General features: G+C 49.2%; 1 protein-coding gene across 2 annotated transcripts in view; it reads left to right on the top strand.

The window, feature by feature from the left end:
• Nucleotides 1–12,633, top strand: part of Reck (Reversion-inducing-cysteine-rich protein with kazal motifs) — a 49,873-nt gene extending 37,240 nt beyond the window's left edge. The window contains exons 10-15 of one of the 2 annotated variants that reach the window (XM_050188638.3): nt 2,619–2,756; nt 3,712–3,903; nt 5,105–5,209; nt 5,741–5,921; nt 10,057–10,484; nt 11,058–12,633. In XM_050188638.3, coding sequence (XP_050044595.2) covers nt 2,619–2,756; nt 3,712–3,903; nt 5,105–5,209; nt 5,741–5,921; nt 10,057–10,484; nt 11,058–11,623 — 1,610 coding nt within the window. In that variant the 3' untranslated portion in view covers nt 11,624–12,633. The remainder of the gene's footprint in view (nt 1–2,618; nt 2,757–3,711; nt 3,904–5,104; nt 5,210–5,740; nt 5,922–10,056; nt 10,485–11,057) is intronic. The other variant, XM_055076884.2, reaches the window with a different exon arrangement.
• Nucleotides 12,634–14,115: the final 1,482 nt, after the last annotated feature.

The following is a 14,115-nucleotide window of genomic DNA, read 5'->3' as shown; positions in this document are numbered from 1 at the left end:
TCGGGTCGTGAATCGTTTAAAAATTCAAATAAGCGGAGCTTTTTCGGGCACTCTACTTTATATATCAGTAGCAAAGAACTGGGGCACAACAGGGCTATATTTATAGCAATATTCATTGCAAATTTTCCCGGAATTAAGCGGACACTGATTTTGACAACGCTGAGAAAAAAAAGAAGAAAGAAAGAGGACGACTCATATTGCCGAAAGATTCGACAGGTTAAACTTAAGACCGCCTACGTGTGGGAATGCGAAAGCATTATTATAGTTCCTTTAGTGAAATGCTTTTTTTTTCTGCGCTTTTCTTGCCCGCGCAAGCTCTCGCTCGCGTTCTAATTGGACCTCAGTAAGGACAAATCAAAACGTGCCAAGTTAAAGAACCCCAGGTGGTCGAAATTTCCGGAGTCCCCCACTACGGCGTGCCTCATAATCAGAAAGTGGTTTTGGCACGTAGAACCCCACAATTAAAAAAAAAAAAAAGAAAAAAAAAACGCGCCAAGCGTCTCAACGCGCTCGCTTGACGACCACGAGGAGTTCATAACTCGAAGGACCACTCGACGGCGTTCAATTGGACATTCAATGCTTTTTATTTTACACATTGATTTCATACACTGACGACGTGGGGCCACCTCCACCCTACTGGCTGCGCGGTCACGTTCCCAATGAAGCAAGCACTAGGCAACACCTTTAGTCAACATCAACCGGGGAGCCGTTGTGGGGCGGGGAAGCGTGCTCGTGTCGCACCCTGGATTGCCGGGTTCGATTCCCATCCCAGACGGAAATTTACACAACTTTCTATTCAAAGCTTTTGATTTAATTTGTTTACAGGAACTTCCATCCGAGCATTTCTGACGCGTTTTTACTGTTTGCGCCGTCGGCTATTTTTGGTAGCATTGCGCGCTGGCGACGCCGACGGCGCCGGATTTTCGCGTAATGGGGCACATAATACCTTCGCATTAGTAAGCTCATTTCACGGAGACTGCGTATTCAACCCGCCGCGGCGGGGCAGGGCTCAGGCGCTGCGCCACCGAGCGTGAAGTTCCATAACCCAGACGCGGTGGCCGCCATTCCGATGACGACAGAGTATACAACAACGCTCGCGCTACGTGCTTTCAGCGCTCGTTGAAGAAGAACCCCGGAGAAGTCAAGATTAATCCGGAGCCTTCCACTCCCGCGTTACTCATAACCCACGGCGCAATTTCAGGATGCGCTAACCTCCACAATTTAATTACCGATGACGTCGCCGTGTCCAGGTTCGCTCTCATTTGTTTCCTCTGTTACAGATATCTCTCGCAATTCTGCCTCGGTTGCTTTCGCAAGCGTGCGTGCCTTCGCATGCAAATCAGTGCAGACTGGCATTATCGCCGCAGTGGCGCACTATATTCGAAGCCGCGAGCGAGGGCGCGTGTTTTGTGCTTGACAAACATTCGCGCGTATTTATTTAATTTTTCCTCTCCGCTTGGCTAGGGACGGCAGGCAATGCCCAGAACAGATGAAGTGACGCATAGGGAATGAATGGCAAAGCACCTCTCGCGCCCTTTTTCTTTCGTTTCCGCAGTGAGATAAAAAGAAAAAAAGAAAAGCTGGGAATGCGAACTTGAGACTGGACTATTGGAGTCCGTTAATGGCAAACCCTTCCTAAAGCGACTCATCGCTCATTTTTAAACGCCAGCCACTTACTCCAGGATCTATTGCTATTTCTGTTCTGCCTCGTAGATTTGAGTGCAGAAAGCACTCACCAAGAATACATGGAGGCTCGCTTTTGAGTTTACATGTTTGTTCGTGCAAACGAGGCCGCCCACTGCGGCCCAATTAAGTCTTTCAGCCGGACGTTGGGTGTATGTCACCGCATCTTGTAATACTGACTTATCGAGCGCGCACGCTATAGGGCAAACCTAAGTTGTTTGTCGCGCACTCTAAATCTCATCCTTCGGAATTTCTCTGCTCCCTTCGCGCCAGCCATTAAAACCTGCAAACATTTAGTAATAAGTAAAGCGCAACCGGCAACCACCTTCGATACTTTTGTCCGTTCTGAGTCACGACCACTCATGACATGAGTGTAATTCACTTGCTGTATGTTGAAGAGTGACCAGGACTGCACCATGTCTGTATTCAGCATACGCGGCCGCCTCGTGAATCCTAAAGCGCTGAATCCACTCTACTTATAAACCCTCCTTAATGAACGTTCTGCTCGGCGCCCATTTGTACGTGTTTATGATGACATCTTTTACCTGTATATTACTTCTCAGAGAATTCCTTAGAACAAACAAAAGCGAACAACCACAGCACAGCAAAATAATTTGTTCTCTTCAAGAACGTCTCAGGGAAACTAGTCTGACCATACACCGTATCAGTGTCCTCCTACCTCGGCTTTTACCTCGGCTTTTACCTCCTACCTCGGCTTTACGGGCCACGACGAGACTCCGTAGACTACATATACCTCGAGTTCGCGTCCTAGTGCGTTTAGCGTGTCTGTGTGTATGTACCTTTTTTTTTCTCGCTCTCTTTCATCTCTCATCGTCCCCCTCTCCAAGTGCTAGCTACCAGGGGAAGATATACGACACTCGTATCTATACTCAGTAAATCACTTGCGCCCGCATTCTCGACACATTGCCTTCCAGAGCCAACAACAAAGCCACCGGCATCCGAGTCGGCGACGCAACCATGCCGATCGAGGCCCTGTGGAAGCTCGTCCATCTGCGTCGTCAATCGGCACTGTGCCCCTGGACAGTCGTGCAGCATGTACCGGTGTTTGAAAAGTAAGCGTGCCAATCACCACTCTAGCTTCCTCTCGTAGGAGGGCGTCCGCGTGCGATGCCACACGTAACGTGTCAAGGCAGCAGTCCAGAAGTACGATAACTGTCGGACTAGTTGGTCTTCAGTTCTAGCCACATATATGCGGTAACTTAGCGCGATGTGGCGGACATTGTATTTTTAAACATATATATGCAATCAAAGAAGAAAAAAGAAAGAAGTGGGCAGGCAGTTGCCACCGGAAGGGGCACAACGCCTGCCGACTCCCCAGGAAGAAGGGTAACAAGCACAGAAACGGAAGATAGGAAGAAGGGAAGAAGATAGAAGGAACCAGATGACAATGACCACAGTAAAACAATGACAAAGGACAGAGACATAAACACAAAGCAGACATAAGTGAGTGCAAATCCAGAATGCTGACGTTTTGAATTGTTATCGAAATTGGACGCGTTAGTTGAAGCAGTACTTATAGCTACGTCTCAAGGAACTTCCAGGAATGCACACAATATAAACCGAGCGAAATCCGGACAACTGTATACGTGAGCGAGAACAAGCTACATTTTTAGAGTTTCTCCATTCACCCATCTGAGCATCTGACCACGTTTATACTTCGAATATTTATTTGGATTAAATTGGAAACTATGACAACTATGCTGTCGCCAGCTTCTCGCTCTGAAAGGTGCGAGTTCAGTAACCATGATTTTAAATCGACGACTCAAAGGGGACACGAGCAAAGACCCATCCACCGCAGTTCCGTTGCACACGCAGCGTTAAAATATCCTTACTCAATCTAACCCCCGAGAGTCCCTTTGTATGCCAAGCATCGGTCGCGACCTTCCATCTTCTTTCTTTCCCTTTCTTTATTGTTTTTAACGCAAAATGAGCTATGCGAACGACCAGTGGGACAATAGTACACACAGTGTGCGATGCTAGCTGTATACCGCGGTTCTTCGCATGCAGGTTGTCCCGTGGGCTCCGCGTCGGGGACATTGGTGCCCCAAGGCTCCCCAGCACGACTGCCCCGCGTCGAGGGTGGTCGGCTCTGCTGGACTCGGTGCCGGTGCTCGGAGTCCGGTGTCCTGACCGACTGCGTGCCCACAGGCTGCGATGACGCGACGCCAAGGAAGTGTTGGCTGGCCGCACGGTCTCACTGTAAGCGTATTAGCCGATAGAAACCAGAATGCAATAATGATGCACGCCATAGCGGGAGAGTCTGGAATAATTTTGACCACTTGGTGTTGTTTAACATGCATTCGCAATATACGGCACACGAACGCCGCGGTAGGGATCGAATCCGCGACTTCGAGCTCAGTAGAGCAACGTATAACCTTCGAGATATACCAGGTGGGTCTGATTGTTTGGTTTATACAATGTAAGCAAAAAGAAAAAAAAAGGGCCGCACGTAATTCCTGTTGAACGAACTAGCCTGTCAGCACATCCTCGCAAAGTTATTTCGAAGCATAATTCACGAAGTGCTGTCACGTGAAGAAACTTTCCGATTGGCCGGCGCAGCCGATTGGTCGGCTGTCGAGCTTACGCGTCGTTCATCAAGGCAAGGGGCTCAATGTAGCAACTGCTCGTAACAAGGTGTTTAAATTTACGCCGCATCACTTCATTATAACCCCTCGTAGACAGGCAAGCATCAGGCAGTGAACGTGTACTGCTTTGTGTTTCTTAAACTACGTTCGAAATTCCTTCCGGTACCGCGACTCCGTTGTTGTTTTATCTCCCTCCCTTGCTTGCATCACCCACTGTACAATGCAGGCGACCGAATTCAGACAACACTTTCTCGATAGCAGTAGGCTTGACCGCTCTAACTGTGACGCCATCCAACCAGGCTAGCGTTACTGTTAAGAACCCTGCTTGGTAAAAGAATTATGATCGCGTGATAGTCACGGCCAGCCTTCCTCAATGAAAGGAATCATCTCTTGGCCTTGTGTGACATCAAACATGAAAGCACTCAAGCCAGGAGTTACCTAGGAGATATGAAGCCTTGGTGCAATGGATAGTTTGCCTCCTTGCTTTCTCTTTGCTCTGGCGCTCTCTGTAGTTCTATTCTATTCTTATTAGTCTCTTAGGGTTAGGCCGAAGTATCGCTTTAGCAAAAAAAAAAAGAAGAGAGAGAGAAGAGAATTTACTTACTCAATGCTTCTGTGAGGACTACGACACGCTGCTATAGCATTTCCAGAGTCAGCGGGATCCTTGTTAATCGGCATGGGCGGCCGACCGCAAACATGCATTAGCTGCCGATCAGGACGTGGCATTAGTGTCGTTGTTGCACAACACTGCGCGAAAAGCAGACAACGGCGCAAAGCAGAGCAAATTTTGATCCGGCACCGATTTTCTCTTGCAGTGCCAGGAAGCCGCTTTCTGGTGCACGGCTGCCTACGCTGTCGCTGCGACAGCACCGGGCAGATCAGCTGCACTAGGGCAGCGCATGATTGCCTTGTTCAGGACGGTAGGTCGTGCGACGATTTGTACAGTGTCGCAAGCACGCACTTGAAAATGGCGCGCGGAACGCATTTCTTGACTTAGCGGAAGCTGTTTTGCATTCTCAGTTCATCACGCTGTTTGATGCATCATTGATACATCTTGTTGCATGAAGTACCGCATAAGCTCGAATAGAAGTCCAAGACAATTACACACACGCACACACACGCACACGCACACACACGCACACGCACACACGCTGCACACACACACACGCACACACACGCACACGCACACACGCTGCACACACACACACGCTGCACACACAAGCACGCACGCACGCACGCACGCACGCACGCACGCGCGCACCACGTTTTATGCGCACTGCCTGACTGCGACATTTAAAAAAAAGTGCGCCATGTCTATTTGTTGGCGGGCGTCATCGGTTGTCCGCATTTGTTCGACCACGGCCGCTGGATGTTTTATCCAGCGGCAGTGGTATGACATACGACGAACCTACAACCTCTTGAGCCTACGTGTTCGCCACGGTATCTCGCAGCGGCTTGTGGCTGCGGTCCTGAAGGTGAGGAGAGAGGCGAGGTGTGCGGCGCCGACGGACGCACTCACCGCAGCGCGTGCCTGGCCCGCTGCGCCGGCCTCGCCCAGGGTCAGTGGCAACCCGGTCCCTGCCACCAGACGGACCCGTGCGCCAGACGACCCTGCTCTGCCAGAGCTCCCGTGTAAGTGCTGCGCGTCTGAGAACTTCCGCTGCCTTCCTTTCCTCTGTTGGTTGTTGCGGAAGCATAGGTAGCTGGCTGGAGTGCGTTATTCAAGCTTATATTGTTAATGTGTTCCTTGTTATTAAAGTCAAGTGTTCTTTGCCTTGACGTAAATACACGTAAGCGCTTCTCGTCGAATAGGTAGTTTATATAGCCCTGAATGTTGACCAACAACGTAGCGCCAGTGTGCGCACCTGCAGTGTGTGCTGTGCGTCCAGTAAGCATATGTACCACTGTGATTCAAAGAGCATAGAAGCCTTAAATGTATTTAGATACGTGTAGACCTTCTCTGTGCGTATCTCTCTCATCAATATTCTTCCCTCGACTAACATCGCACGTCGCCTTTGTCCTAGTGGCAGAGAAAACCTGCCTTCGACGCGGCCATGAGTGTGTCGTCCACAACTGCTGCATACCTCGATAACCGTTCTTCTTTTTTTTCATTATATCTAAAGAAAGAAGGAGGTTGTGGTGCTTTACAGAAGCTTACTTTCAGTATGTTCGCGCTTTTTGCCTCTCCTTAGCAAAGAACTAACTCACTTTGTTTGGTAAACAACAAAGTCTATTGTGGAGGTCCACCCACAGATAAGCCTCTTGGGCAATCCAAAAAAGTGGTAGCTGGCCGAACCACAATGACGACGACAACGACGGCACAACGAACACAGCCGAAGTCGACAAGACGAAAACAACTGCGTAGACAGAGCTACGACGACGACAGCCGAAGTCGGCACTACTACGTCAAGACGCCGAAAACGTCACGATGGTTCCCATGACGCGCTCTTGGTATCGATTGCAGTGGCTCTGCTTTCAATTGATCCGTTTTCTGTGATATTCCTATCAGTGCTTGCCAACTGAAAGAGCCAGCAGACCGTCGCTACAACGAGGCATCGCGCCGGTCGTTACGTCACGAAAAAAATGAAAGTATCCTCGAAAACGACCGACAGAGAATACTGCTCCTGGTTAAGGTTCAACTAGTTTTTCTTCGTGACCGTTACTTTTTCCATGGAAACATGCTGCTAATACCTGCGAGACAACGACGCAGGTTGACTGAAATACTCCTTAATAGCTGTTTCTGTAAATCTTAGAAAACACATTTGCCATCAAGCTAAGCACGCTGCGGACAGCGTATCTCTCGCTGAAGAAGACCGACAGCAAGAATTACTGCTTAGTGCCGAAAGAATAACGCTACACAGAACAGAAACGGACAACACGGGTAGAAAGGGTAGAGCGGTTACAGAAAGCCTAGAGTTACGTCTGCTTGAAAGAAGCAAAACAAGGTTCTAGCGAGAGACCTACACCGACCTCAATTCGCGAGACTGTATGGTGAGGGAGTGAGGCGGGGCTATCACCTTCCACGAGAGGCAGTTTCTTCCCGAATCCACGTGAGACAGACGGGTGAGCCAAAAGAAAAGAAATGTGACGGACGACCAAGGAAACGGAGTTACTGAACGCGCGACGCGCGCAGCCCGAACCTCATCCGTTCCGGGAATGTCCAGCGCGAAGCGAACCGTGAGGTTTTAGTGCGATCCCTTCGAGCGGCCTTTAGCTGCCGAGCAATGTCTCTCCCCTTGCAGTAATGCAATCACGCCACACGGGATCTTCCCTACGTTCCCCTTGAATGTAGTGCCCTGATTTCCCGCGCTCTTCCTTGGCGGCCGTGATTTTATGCTGCTACATTGAGCGAATCACAGCCTTCGTTAACAAGCTTCCTGCGGCATCTCTTCCGCATTTACATCACTGCTGGCCGAGTCGGTTGATTAGAGGGAAAAAAAGAAAGAACAGCACGCTGGCAAATGTGGAAAAGCCGGAAGTTTGGGGCGTTGATTGGTCTCTGGTTTATTCATGACAACTCCAGCTGCCCCTGTGCAAAAGTACCTTGCCACATCACGCTCTAGATAGAAGACTAAGACGATTCGTATAATCGCATTTTCTCTTCTTCTTTGGCGTGAGTTCATCTGCATAACTTTCTCGTTATGTCCTTTACAAAGCTACAAGGAAGGTAAGCCTTTCTGGTATAAATAAGCCATAAGTTGTGCCCTTGGTGTCACTACTTCCTTCTCCTTGGCCGTGAATTGTCGCGAGGAGCGACAGCCTTCGCTGATGACGGAAAGGCTTGAACGACTTCGTTTCTGCAATAATTGTTACGCAGTGAAGCCCCCTTTCTTCTTTAGACCTTACGAAACAGCTTGTAAACAGGCTCCCGCACGCAGCCAGATTGTCGCTATTGATTGACTAGGTGATGCTCAATATCTAAGCATGCGCATTGCAAGGAGCGTTTTGGTACTTATTCTCGTATTAGTCTCAGTCATTAGAACGTAAGCCCCAGCTTGTTCCAATTATCAGTCGTGTGTTTGCCTTATTTTATATCGGCGTTCTAGCTGTGTGGACGAGCTTGACTGTAGTATTTCGAAAAAGATTGCCTTTATTAAGAAGCATAAGTATTAAGGAAAACGTTGGAAAACATAAAAATTGAGGACTAATGTGAAAGTGGGGAGGTAAAGGTTAACTATATAATAGAAATTTGTGCAAAAAGAAAAACAAAACAAAACACGACACTCACACACGCACACACGCACACACGCACACACACACACACACGCACACACACACGCACACACACACACACACATCCTGTGCGTGTGTCTCTCTTTTTGTGGTAATGTTAATTTTGGGGTGGCGATAGCTGACATCATTATGCATAAAGGCATGGGACGTTACCATGTGATACCCGCATTCTCCATTATTTCGTTCCTTTTTGCAGCTAGGTTGTAAAGAGAGACCGAGAGAGAGAGAGAGGGAAATCAAAGTTGTGCCTGTGTTTTGAAAGTCTGGGACGCTACAACGTAAAACTATTGCACACTTTTCTCTTCCGATTCTACAATCAGCCCTCCACGATTGGTCAAAAAAATCTTCGGGCTACGCCCACATCGGCTCTCTCTCACGCGACGCCTAGAAAACCACGATAACTTCCCATCTGATATAACGTGTACACACTAATTAATCATGAGTAAACCGAGCGAACGAAAACTACTTATTTCTGATTTGCCGCCTTAATGCCATTAGCCTTCTGCTATTGGTCAAAAGTTTTTGGGCTGCGCAAACTTCACTCGCCTGTAACGCGATATCATAAAACCGGTAAAACTCACCGCGTGAATGTGACTTGTACGCGTTAAGATGCATTATTATGACGAACAAAACTGACTTTTTTTCTGAATAGCCGGATGACTGCCCCGTTCCGAAAGGAATAGAAGATGGCTGCCCGCCGATTGCTCAGGCACTGGCTACGCGCGACTGCGGGAGATCATGGATATATTTGCGCATAATATATATATATATATATATATATATATATATATATATATATATATATATATATATTTGCCTGGCAGTATAACGTTATCGAGCCCTTTCGGCGCGTATATGCAACATCGCTATGCCAACTTTTCTTTGCTGAGAATCCGTTTTTGCGGCATTCTTAGCATTCCACTGCACGCCGCCGCGATTTTCGGCCAGCCATCGCTAGCTAAGTAAGGAGAAACGGACCAATCAGAGACGCCGGCACTACCCTCCTTATCCGGTTATCTATTTTCACCGTGCTAGTTCGGCCCCATCGAAACCGTCGCCACTTGAGTGCGCTCCATCGCTTCTTAGATTAGAGAAGAAAAGATAATTATTAGATAAGAAAAGCCGCTCATTGTAGGCAATGTTATTCGTTGTACAAGGAAACAATAGTGACCTATAAACGAGGAGAGCGTTTGGTTGAACTGTTCAGACAAAGCTGCGGGTGACGAACCAATGCTTGTGTCGACGGTTACTTAAATTTGACGTCAGGAGATTGGAATACAAACAGACTGAAATAGTTTTACGTTGTCGGGCCCCTGAACTTGGAACACGTTTGTATACTTTTGGGAACGCGCGGGACCGCGACAGATCTGTAGTTCACCGCTGAGATACCGACTTGCAGGTTCTTTACTTTTTCCAAAGATGGACTCACAGTGCACTAACTATACTCAGTGCTCGTTTCGCAAGCTGTGTGCAAGCACCTGGCCTAAGTACCAGTTTGTAACTCCCTGCCTGCACGATTGGGGTTCCTGCGCAGGTGCGTGGCGCGGAGGCGTGCGTGTCTGGGCCCGTGCAGGCAGTTCATCTGCATCGCCAATGCCACAGACGGCGCCAGCGGCGAAGACTGCCGCGGCAGTGGTCCGGTCTGCGACACGGAGGGTCGAGAACATCCGAGCCTGTGCGGACTGCTGTCGAGCCGCGACGGTGACCCGAGGTCGCGGCTGGCGCACCACGGTCCCTGCGAGCAGGGATGTCGTGCGCGGGGCCCCGTGTGCGGCCTGGACGGTGAGATGTACGCCAGCGAATGCGCCGCCTGGGCGCAGCGGGTGCTGGTCGACTACCGCGGACCTTGCCTGCACCGACAGGGGACCGAGGGCTGCAACCAGGTGCGCTGTCCACTGCTGCCACCAGGCGGATGTCAAGCGCAGCTGACGCGGCTTCCCGGCACCTGCTGTCCCCTGTGTGGTGAGCGCCATCTCACTCCTGGTGTCTGCGTGCGCGTTGTTCCTCTTCGTGAAAGGTCGTCGGAAAGGCTTGGCAACTTGGCGCGGTCTTGTCGGCATGCGTGCTTGAGTGCGAGCATTTGTGCGGGCGTATGCACGAGTGGCTTGGCTGCGCACGTTCCGTTTTCCTGCCCGCCTGTGCGCCAAAACAATCCGCCAAATAGGCCCGCTTTCTTTAGGCAGTTGATCCGAATACTGCGGACAATGCATGCCAATGTATGCCGGAGAGTACAATGCAATGCTATTAGCCAACCCTTGTAATTCACGTTGCATGCAAGATGTTTTAAAGAATGAGCCCACTTAGCGAAGCCTTCAGTATAAATGTAAAGATAAAGAAATGTGCCTTAGATGCACGGGGTGCTTTAAACAAAGACGTATGTGTAAACGCTAAAACAAGGTACATACACCCTGTCGCAGAAGGCGAAGGCCTTTTCTGGCCATAACAACTGGTCTTTTTTTTTTTTTGATGGGCATGTATACTTACTCTTAATAACTGTACCCGATGACTAAAAGCCCAACGGTGACCCTGCTGTAGGTTGGGGCCTGCGGTTGGTCATGGGGCGGCACTGGCGTGACGGTGATAGCGACCAGAAAGAAGAGCGCCCGCTGTCCGAGCTGCTGTGGTGGCTGCGCATGCAGCTGTCCAGCACCCAGTGCGACCTATTCGGCCACCTGGACCCCGCGCTGCCGGATTTCCTGGTGGTGCTCGTGGTGCCGACGTCGCGGCCCGCCTCGTGGACCCTCTGTCGCGCCGAAGCCCAGCGTCTGGACGCTATGGTGCGCGTGCGAAGCCCGGCGCTGTTCAGCCTCTTGCCCATGGAAGCAGTGGTCGGTTCCGCGGGACTTCTGGATGAAATGCCGGAACCCACGTCGTCGGCGCCTGGTGCCGGAAGGCTCGTCACGCATGCGCCGTTCTTAACGCTCCTGCTGCTGCCTTTACTGTTAGTGACTGCTGTGTGCCCAGCGCCACTGCTTGGACCACTGCTCGCAGCAGCAGCAACGGCTGTCTTTCATCGGCAGCCGCAGGCGCCTGCCCTGCGCACCACCTCGCTTGAGGGAAGTGCGGTCTACCGACGGACGTTAATTGACAAAGTACGGTAGCATGACTGATCGCCGGACAAAATGCTTGGCTGTTGAGCAACGTAAGAGTGCAAAGCGTAGCTTCAGCGCTCGCGGACGAGAGAACGCTTCTCACAGATCTCAAGCCGGAGTTGCAGACTCTCGGTCTTGTCTTCACTTGATTCAAGTTCTCACCTTTCCACCTCTTGCGTAAGGTTCAGGAGGGTCAAAGTGGTACACCAAAGATATAACTTTCCGCTGAATGAACCTCCGTGAAGTTACCCTCCGGTTTGTGAAGATATCTCACACGCGGTCTCTTGCCGTTGTGCTGTGGGAGAGACTGATGCATCTACCCAAGTTGGCGCGGCATGTGTTGCGTTCGCTGCGATGTACCTGCTTACTAGCTGCATTGAGAGTTACAAAGGCCAATCGAAGTTTTCTGTAAAATGCTGCCAGCGTGCTGCCCTAAAATGCAATGCGCACGTGCACCGATATACACCACATCTACTGCTAGAATCTTACGAGGCACTTCATTTGGAAATGGCGCTTGGTGAAGCAAAAAAAAAAAAAGAACCAGTAAAGGAAAGGGAAAAAAAAACAGCTCTCGTGTGACAGATCGACTCGAGCGAGACGAGTCTTTAATCATCTCTTTGCCTGACCATTTGTGTGTTGCCATGCACTTGTTAATTCATCTCAATTTCTGAATAAGGCATCAAGATGTTGCGATAGAACACCAAAGATAATTTTGATTGGATGGTCCCCTGACTTCTAATTTCTATGACGACCAGATACTCTTGTTTTGGCGAAAGGCATGCAACTCTGTTGCTTATTGTGACCTTACTGCCACTTTTCCTCGCCGTTTTTGTTGTTGGGATTTCACTACTATTCAGAAAATCTGCCCTGGTTGCACTAGAGATTAGTTTTATTAAGTTACATTATCGAATCTGCCCTGGTTGTACTAGAGATTAGTTTTATTAAGTCACGTTGCGTACTTTTCTTTGAGAAATAAACAGTTTTCTGGGCGGCGACTTTACAGGACTGCTGCTACAGTAGAGGGGCATGTCATTTGCACTGCTTAGCTTTTTTTTTTGCAGGACACCCCGGCAGCTCGACATCTTGGATCTTGGAGCGCCTTCTCAAAGGATAATTGCACGACATGCGAGAGCTGATAAACTTGCGGCCTGTCCGCACCTGCTGGTTTAGATGACTCAGAACCGATCGGAAGGAAGAGTATAGCGCGCGTGAAAAACAATCAAGACGACGAAGCTAAAACTGCTTGAATAACTAAAATTGTTTTTTTACAAACAGACGGACGGACTCGCTCATGATTACGAGCAGAAAACAGCGCTAGAGGTCTGTGTCCCTTAGTTCGTCCTGTCGTTTAGCGCACTTTTCTGCTCGTCGTCATGATGTTTATAAGCAGCAGTACGCTAGGCGAGCAACCAGGCAAAGCTCTCCATACATTCTAGAAATTCCAACGCAGTAGGCACCACTGCTCAAATGGTGCACATCGCAATGAATCCACGCAAAGAACGCAGGGCGTAGGGCTTTTTAAATTCCCCCAAAACAGGCCCGTCCTCGCCAGATGGGCATGCATCGCCGCACACAAACCCTGCTGCAGTGCTGCAGCTATCCTGTCACCACAGAAACTGAAGGAAAAGAATGTAAAGAAGAAAAATGATAAAGGAAGGAAAATTTCGCTTGACCTGGAACACTCAGGCTATAGGAATTCCTTCAAACGCGCACATTCGCAGTTACAGATGCTTTCATACAAATGACCACTAGCCGGATAGCGGAGTTAATTCGCGCTGACTTGAGGGGAATTATTCTTTTTTTTTAAACGATGTGAACAGCTTGCTGGAATTTCTGAAGATGCCGAGCACCTTGCATATAGTGCAGACGCGTATGAGGCACCATACGCAGGAAGTTTCTGCGAATGAATTTCGGCTTCGTGACGACGCGGAACGCACATCGTTGACCGCTACGTTCTAATCAAGTTCTACCATGACAAACGCTCTGTTGTTTGCTTCTTCGATTAAATTTTTCCTTCAAAGCACCCAACAGCACTTAGTGTGTCTTGGCGTAGCACAGAGGGTGTGCACCGAAATACAAGGGAGCGTATCCGGGCAGAGCAGCACTCTAGTAACATTATTTGACAACGTGGTCAGCTACAATACGCTGAACAGCTGTGGCATGACTATTCTCTTGCAAAACGAAAAAAAAAGTACAACACTTTCGCTATTATTCTGTATCATCGACGCGGTTTTACTGTTTGCGATCTTCGACTGCGCGCTCCTGAAGGGTAGCTTCACCACTAAAATTGTATGTGTGTGGTGAAGCCTATTTTTGTGGTGACCTTCATTTTAAAAATTGTATCTTGCTTACCATAGGCTACGCATTTAGTCAAGAACATAACGGCGGCAACGATAAGCGTCACTATAGACAACCATGAAAGTACCCAAGAAAGTAGTACAGGCAAAGCAGCCGGAATCGAAACTCGCTCTGTCTCGACTTCGAGGCTGTCTGTATTGATT

The sequence above is a fragment of the Dermacentor andersoni genome, chromosome 2, assembly GCF_023375885.2.
Source record: "Dermacentor andersoni chromosome 2, qqDerAnde1_hic_scaffold, whole genome shotgun sequence".
In the NCBI taxonomy this organism is placed as follows: Eukaryota; Metazoa; Arthropoda; class Arachnida; order Ixodida; family Ixodidae; genus Dermacentor; species Dermacentor andersoni.
The sequence above is the reverse complement of the archived record's forward strand: the minus strand, read 5'-3'. Positions and strand labels throughout refer to the sequence as shown.